Source organism: Neolamprologus brichardi, chromosome 9 (genome assembly GCF_056152115.1).
Source record: "Neolamprologus brichardi isolate AB-2024 chromosome 9, ASM5615211v1, whole genome shotgun sequence".
Lineage (NCBI taxonomy): Eukaryota > Metazoa > Chordata > Actinopteri > Cichliformes > Cichlidae > Neolamprologus > Neolamprologus brichardi.
The window spans coordinates 3,299,036-3,307,329 of NC_142112.1; the positions used below are offsets into that span (position 1 = coordinate 3,299,036).

General features: G+C 41.6%; 1 protein-coding gene across 1 annotated transcript; it reads left to right on the top strand.

The window, feature by feature from the left end:
• Positions 1–5,696: 5,696 nt before the first annotated feature.
• On the top strand, positions 5,697–7,950 carry LOC148101122 (uncharacterized). The gene is made up of 3 exons (XM_087845819.1): positions 5,697–5,863; positions 6,934–7,742; positions 7,911–7,950. Exons 2-3 carry the CDS (start codon positions 7,060–7,062, stop codon positions 7,948–7,950), a joined length of 723 nt encoding a protein of 240 aa, XP_087701945.1. The 5' UTR covers positions 5,697–5,863; positions 6,934–7,059.
• Positions 7,951–8,294: the final 344 nt, after the last annotated feature.

The following is an 8,294-nucleotide window of genomic DNA, read 5'->3' on the forward strand; positions in this document are numbered from 1 at the left end:
TGTACAGAGCTTAACAGACGTTTTAAGCACTTAAAACCTTCGATAAAGAACACTCCTCCTGTAGGCCAACAACTGCCTATCTGTATGTTCAACATCATATAATACTGTTTTTATGTGTGTGTTTTTTAGAAGGCTGAAAGATTATATATATTTTTCTTAAACAGTTTGAAAACATTAATAACAGTCATTTTCAGTTTCCCTAAGTGTTGTGGTGTATTAGCTTCTGTGCTGGCTGAAGCCTATCAGGGCAAGTCCATTTAGCTCAGAATTTATATGATTACTACCAATGTTTATTAGAATAAAAGAAATAAATGTGAGAAGAACATGTGAGTAGTTGCTGTTAAAAAGCCTCATGGCAATGTGGACAAAGACCCTCCTGAACCTCTGAGTCCTGCAGTGCAGTGAGATGACCCTCTCACTGCAGTTCATCTTGTCCTGTGAAGATGCTTAGGTGGCTGTATGTATTGTTCTCCATTTTAGATTACAACTTCTTCCTCATCTGCTCTGCACAATGTCTGACTGACTCGACATCTTTGCAGACTGTCCTGCATTGTTTTGTTTTTTTTAGGTCTGGTGAACTCTTTACCACCTCCTTGGTGTTGGTGTTCAGGAGAAGACTGTTGTCATTGCTTCAGTCAGTTAAATAAATCTATATTAATACATCACATTTTAACACAATGACCTTATATTGATTTATGACTTTTAATCATTAATTCAAATTTAAATAATCATGTTTGAAATATTTATTCAACTTTAAAAAATTAATTTCTGCTAGTTTTTTTCTGTCGCAAAAATACTGTAAAATTATTATTAAATTTACATTTACATTACATTTTTTTTACGTTCTCAAGGTCCATTTTGTGTAATTTCCCACTACCAGTGAACGCCTCTTTTTTCTTACGTCTCTGGCTCACTTCTGAACTTCCGCCCACTTTCCCCCGGATCGCTGCCCCGGTAAGCTGCTTCTCTTCTCTTCTCTGAAATGTTTATTATCTGTTTGAGTGATTCACCGAGTTGTTGTTAGTGACTTATAAAGCCAGTCAAAGTATAAGTCATATTAAAGCAATACAATGTCTGCTTTTTTAGTGAGAAGTTGTAAATTTTCTATTTTAAAGGAGTTTTCGAGAAGCTAGCCCTGACAACCCAATGCTAACGCCTAGCGCTTTTATAGACCCAGTTTGAAATGACAATGGTTCATTTGACTGTATGCTACACTTTATTGTGTTGTTTCATTAGCTTCATTCGGCGTGTTAGTATTTCTGAGTCTGTTACGGAAGGTGCAGTTAGTTCTAACAAATCAGTCGGTTAAAACCGCCTCATTATTTAGGCTGTAAGGGTATGTAACATGCCGCCATTTTAGAACCATGGCGGTACATTACATAATTGAAGCGGCAGGTTCTGCAACTTTGAAGGAGCCATTTTACCGCCTCTGACCCAACAGCGGGAGAAAAAAACAGCCCATGAATTTGGATTTTCCTCCTGAGTACCCGGCCTTCGTGTTCTACGTGGGCCGGTGTTCCAGATCTACTGGCGTTTAGATCAACTGGTGTTGGTCGAACAGATGTGTGGCAGTCTTGCGTTTCAGGAGCTGCTACCGATAAACCAGCAAAAAAACGCCAAATGTGTCATCTGTGACACTCTGTCAGTCTTGATGCTGTTGAACAACAAAATGTTTACAAATGTTTCGAGTTTACCTGGTGATATCCTCATGCGCGACGCGATCGCGAAAACAGCAAACAATTAACACCACGCCGATGTTGTTCACAGGACAGCAAGAGTAAACGATCGGGAGACTCTTGTCGTCGTTATCGTCCCCCTCGCACGTTTTATTTCTCCGGTTTTAGCGTTTTTGTTGCACAACTAAAGCGAGCAGTTTACTTTGTGCACTAACATGGAGTCGAGTCAACCAGCGCCACCTCTGGCCAAGTGCCGCAGCCTACAGCCAGATCAACCTGTGACACACATCTGCACCACGTTTGAATTCGTTTCATGCACAACACATTTGTACCTTTCAATTGTCTCTGTCTGTGCAAATGTACTGTTTACTAAGAAGTCACTTGGAACACTGAAAACGCCACGTCCAGATGAACAGAATCAATTATTTTGGTACAAACAATTCACCACAAAAAAGACTCAATATTCAGGAAAATTCAGAAGTACTTTAAACTGTGCAGTAAATATTTATGACAAACTCAAAACAAGGTAACTTAAAACATACTGCAAAACAGTGCTGGCTCTCATTTCAGTGGGAGAAATTTTCATGGACATGTGCAGCTAGAATTTTACTTTGGAGGAAATGGGGTCAATGCAATTCTTAAGCATGTGTGCAAATGTCCGATGGATGGATGGACCTTTATTAATCCCTCGGGTCGGTTCCTCCGGGAAATTCAGTTTCCAGTAGCACAGCACCGACAGAAGTTGCATGTTACAGATACGCTAAGGGAAATGAGAGTAAGGATATAAGCACACAGCCCCACTCCACTGACGACCTGCTGCTGGCCAACACCCTCAACGACTTTTACTGCTGGTTTGATGAGACATCAAGCAGCCTTGACACCTCCACCTTCCCCAACAATAGAGACACTTTGGTCCATCATCCCCCCACCTCCCCACTCCCACCAGCACAGAGCCATCACCACCATCAAAGACTTCACCCACAGGAGCTCCCTCCTCACTCCACAGCTATGAGGATTTCACACCACCTTCTCCCACTACAACCCTTCATATTCATGAAGCAGATGTGAGGAAGCAGTTTAACCCTTTAGACCTACCACAGAACCAAGTCTGCCTGAGCTTATCTTTATATTTTTACATGTTGTAGTGCCATTTCTGGGAGTATTTCAAGTTGCTATACATCAATACAACCATTATATCCCAAATGTTTACAGTGGTATTTTTACACAAATTTCTAGTTAAAGAAATTTCAGAGGTTCATCCCTCAAAATTGGAAATGTAAAAAAGTTGCATAAAACAGTTTCCAAATTAATTTTGAGTGTCTTCATAGTTTTATTTTTGAGATACACCAATTTGTATACACTGCAGCCACTAACTTTGAAATTCTCATTTACATGACTTATTTAAACATTCTCGTCTTGAATGCAAAATTCTTAAAAAGATCTTTTTGCTTTTAAGAGTAAATAAATCTGAAAGGTGTTCCATCCTAAAAGAGTACAACAATGTGTAGTTTATGATGTTCTAAAGGTTTCAGCAGCTTTTTGAATTTGTCACATGTGTGGAAAGGTATGAGTGAGCCTTTGTATCTTACTGTGAGTGATGCTCGTCAGCACACAAACCCAGAGTTTCTCTACAGGAACACAGACAGAGTTATTCCCTGTACTGTAAGGACACATTCAGCATTGTGCAGTAAATCCAGATCACCCCAGTTAAATGATTACATGGATGTGAGTGTGATCGTCAGAGCAGCACTGATCAGTGTCAGGTTATAATGACCAAGGTGTACACAAACACTAAGTTTGAGTGTGTGCAGTGAGACTTCAGTCAAAGCATTTAACTGAGGTGTGAAAAAATAAGCTGAACTCTACAGCTTGTTGTGGTCCCCTGTGGCTTGACACGCCTTCCATCTGTTCTCCAGCATTTTCAATTACAGTCAAGGGTGTAGATTTGGTTGTGGCATTGGTGGGGACGGATGATTCAACCATCGAACCCTGTCCCGTTTCTTATTTTTTCCTTTTATTATTAATTATTATCATTTACAGTCATAAAATATCTCCACATGTTGCTCCTCTTTCTCACTCTCTTCAGTCCAAATGCGTCTTCTGAGCGCATCTGAGTCACGTGACGGCACAGTAACAAATCCCAGCAGGGAAGGAGGAAGGGGGTGGAGCAAACTTGCTGGTTTTTGTCCATAAAACTACTCGTCTAAGATTACCACAAAGTAAAAGATCTCTCAGCAACATTATGCAACATTATAGGCACTACTGCCCTCTATCAGATCAGTGAGCTGGGATGTTTTATTCTAAACATGAACTACAGCAACAGACATGGACTACATGCCCCACACAACAAACACATGCCTGCTCCTGTCCTTAGCTGAAATGAACTGCTGGCATATTGGTTTTACATCTATACTGTCCAGTCTCTCCTGGTGGACATGGCATCACATTATTCATGGTTACATACAATTTTAGACTGATGTGGGCCAAGCCTAGCACCTACTTGCCAACCTTGAGACCTCAGAATTAGGGAGACATTCAAAGGGGCTGGGGGAGGGTGGGGGTTACATGTACATATCTATACAAAAAACTTGAATCTTACAGTGTTTATTTATCGGATAAAATAAGTTAAATATCACCGTTATTATTGTCCGACCAGAAACAGGCCGGGGGTGGCCAAATTCAGAGGCTGCGTCCACCAGACCGCCTTTGCGGTCTAAGTGGGCCGGGTCCCCCGAAAGCCGGGTAGACCGGAAATGAGTGTGAAAAAACTGTGAAATTGGACTAGTCTAGCCTTCAGAATTACGTCACCTGCCGTCTGCTCCTTGCTGTCTAAAATATAACCGGACGCTGGCGTAGATGGTTGAATAAACTGCTGTTTTCACACAGCAGTTTCAGCTGTGTGAGAACCTGGAGGAATCCTCCCGAGGGATTAATAAAGTTTTATGTAATCTAATTTTTGTTTAATCTAATTTAATCGAATAACTTTAAATTCAGCCAAAACGATTTACTCACCAACAAATAAAATACAGAAAAAGGCCAAACAATAACAAGTTTAAGTTATTTGAAGTTTACACAGTTACATTCTCGCCTGAAAATGTGTTAAAAGTTTATTTTGCGACCCAGAAAGAGTAATAAGAGTAATATTAAAACTAAGTAGCTGCAGTAATAGTAGCCATCGTTGGAAACTGGAATTGGTTGGGCCAGTCTGGGATATGGTTTTCAGTTTTGTTGTCCGGGTGGAAAATCGGGAGAAATTGGGGAGAATGGTCACCCCGGGAGATTTTCGGGAGGGGCACTGAAATTCGGGATTCCCTGGAAAAATCGGGAGTGTTGGCATGTATGGCCTAGCATAGCCTGTAACGTTATTGTGACGGACACATTATATGAGAGAACTTGACTTTAAGTGACTTACAGGTTTCTTTGAAAAATACTTTCTTATATCCAGGTTCTTCCTTTGCGCTGCCGTCCTCCTCTCCTCCTCGCAGCGCAGGTTTGCCGCTGCTGAAACTAAACAGAGCTCCCTGAAAGGCACAGCCAATCACATTGGCCATATTTGTCACATGACGTTGGACTCCAGTAGAGAACAAATTTAACTCTTTCTGCACCGCTCGCTGAATGAGACGTTGACAGATCGTTTTTTTTCTTTCTATCGGGTTGTTTTTCTTTATTCGAAGATATCAAATTATTGGTGGGGACAATTCAATAATCGCTGGATATTGGTGGGGACATGTCCCCTCCGTCCATGCCAGATCTACGCCCTTGATTACAGTGATAAAATATCTCCACATGTTGCTCCTCTTTCTCACTCTCTGCAGTTCAAATGCGTCTTCTGAGCGCATCTGAGTCACGTGACGGCACAGTAACAAATCCCAGCAGGGCAGGAGGAAGGGGGCGGAGCAAAGTGCGTCTGCCGCATAAGAATAGGTGTTCACACAGACAGAACAGTTTTTCATCCGCAGCGAGTAAAGAAGTGAATCTACAGGAGAGAAACAAACCAAAGCATCGATCATAAATCACTACCAACGTCTGGATCAATATCTGCATCGATCTGCTCACCCTTGTCTCCTGGATCGTAGCTGAGATCAGCGTGAACCACGTGGGTCTCTGCTCCCTGATCTGTTTCCTGTGTTTGGAAAGAGTTCCAGCTTCACCACGGAGTTTCTCTCGGTTTGTGGGCTCATCTAAAGGTAAGCACCGAGCTAACTTCAACACTAGATTTACTAACCCTGCGCAAATTTACAGAAATCCCTTGAACCCAACACTTACTAGAATTACTGACTTTTTTATTTTCTGGTGAAAGTCCCGAGGTGTTAATCACCCCTGCTGAGATTTGTACAGGTCATATGCTCGATTCACATCCTGCTTTTGTTGTGCAAAGCACCCATTGTCTTTGAGGCCTGGTACATTTGCTTTTGCACACACATACAAACGCTGCAAATCTGTGTTTATTTGACAGTGTAAGACAAAAGCAGCAAAAATAAAAACTGTACCAAGAGTACAGTCTTAAAGGCTCACTATACAAACAATCTGGAGACATAAATATGGACACGTGTATTAAAAAATATTGATATATATATTAGGGCTGCCACGATTAGTCAACTAGTCCCGATTACGTCAACAATCAAAATCGTCAATGACTAATTTAATAGTCGACACGTCGTTTGAAGCTTTTTAAGATCCCAAAGATAGAGCTGCTGAATAAACTGATTAAACAGAAGTGTGAGACGGTCGAGAATTTACTCCAGTGTCCTGTTATATCTTAGATAGCAAGGAGCAGATGACCGTGTTTATTAAACTCCACCAAGACAGCGGTGACGCAAATCTGAAGGCTAGACCGTCCCATTTCACAGCTTCGCACTTCCGGCCTTCTCTGTCTTTGAAGGAGCCGGCCCACGTAGACCGCGAAGGCCGGGTCCTCCGAAGGATGCAGCCGACGTTTTGGGACACAGCTTATGTGACATCCGGAGTACATCCTGTGCTAATCTCACTGAGCGGGCGTACAGGCACTTTGCAGGCCAAATGTCTCTCACCTTTGCCCCAGAAACAAGTCTAATATTTATCTGTGTCTGTAAGTGTGTTTGCATTGACCCTCAAAAGACTGAATGCCAACTCTCATGAGCACATTTGCAATGTGTGTATGAAAATAAGTATAACTACTTATTTAATAAAAGGTCAAAAAATAGCACTAATAAAATGCCGGTTAGAATAATGTATTTCCCACAACTCACTGCCTCTGTTTGTATCTCTGTCACTGCAGGACCAACGTGGATCGAGAAGTCAGCGCTCTGAGGAGCCCGACAAATTCGTTGAAGAAAGAAGTGGAAGAAAAAAATACAACTGTGACGAGTTTGGGAAAGATATTACTGTGAAAGCTTCCCTAAAAATGCATCAGGTCATCCACACCGGAGAGAGACCGTTCAGCTGTGATGAGTGTGGAAAGTCTTTTACCCACTCTGGAAACTTAAAAACACACCAACTAATCCACAGTGGAGAGAAACCATTCAGCTGTGACGAGTGTGGAAAGTCTTTTACCCAATCTGGAAGCTTAAAAGCACAAACACTCATCCACAGTGGAGAGAGACCGTTCAGCTGTGGAGACTGTGGAAAGTCTTTTACCCACTCTGGAAACTTAAAAACACACCAACTAATCCACAGTGGAGAGAAACCATTCAGCTGTGACGAGTGTGGAAAGTCTTTTACCCAATCTGGAAGCTTAAAAACACACCAACTCATCCACACTGGAGTTAAAGCGTACACCTGTGATCAGTGTGGCAGAGCTTTTACTCACAGTAGCAGCTTACAGAGTCATCTAGTTACCCACTCTGGAATTAAAGCATACAGCTGTGACATTTGTGGAAAAACTTTCAGCCGGATAGGGAGGCGAAATACACACCTACGCATTCACACCAGACATGATGTGTACAGCTGTGATCAGAGTGGCAAACGGTTTGGTACAAACACAGAGTTACGATGTCACATGTTTACCCACACTGAGGGGAGACCGTATAAATGTGACCTGTGTGAGAAGACTTTTAAATCTCCACATTCTCTGAAAGCACACCAACAGGTCCACAGTGGAGAGAGACCGTTCAGCTGTGATGAGTGTGGAAAGTCTTTTACCCAATCTGGAAGCTTAAAAACACACCAACTGATCCACAGTGGAGAGAGACCGTTCAGCTGTGATGAGTGTGGAAAGTCTTTTACCCAATCTGGAAGCTTAAAAACACACCAACTGATCCACACCAGAAAGACTCTACAAGTGCAGTTACTGTGAGGTATGTATTTTTATTTATATCTTTTCAGCCCGACTGTTTGAAACAACTCTGCTCATCAAATTGTGTTAGCATGGGATAGTGTTTAGGGATAGTGTTTGAGAATTGTATTACTGTTATTGTAGCATTAGACTAGTATTAATTTAATGTTTTTACTCTTATCATTTTTATAGCACATTAAATTGAGCTGAGTGTGATAATGTAAACAGTAAAATGTAATTGGACTTTGGCAGAGATGCTCTTTATTTCAGGCGACGTTCAGGATAAAAATGTTGAAGGACTGACTTACACTGTGTTTGTGTCTTTGTTTAGAAGCAGAGCAACACAGATGGATCAAGTTCTCAAC

What these genes read in the sequence shown, in the direction of transcription:
- LOC148101122 (XM_087845819.1), top strand. Translation starts at nt 7,060, where the DNA reads ATGCATCAGGTCATCCACACCGGAGAGAGACCGTTCAGCTGTGATGAG. An exon ending in TCTCTGAAAGCACACCAACA is followed by an intron (nt 7,743 to 7,910) that starts GGTCCACAGTGG and finishes AACACACCAACT; the next exon opens with GATCCACACCAGAAAGACTC.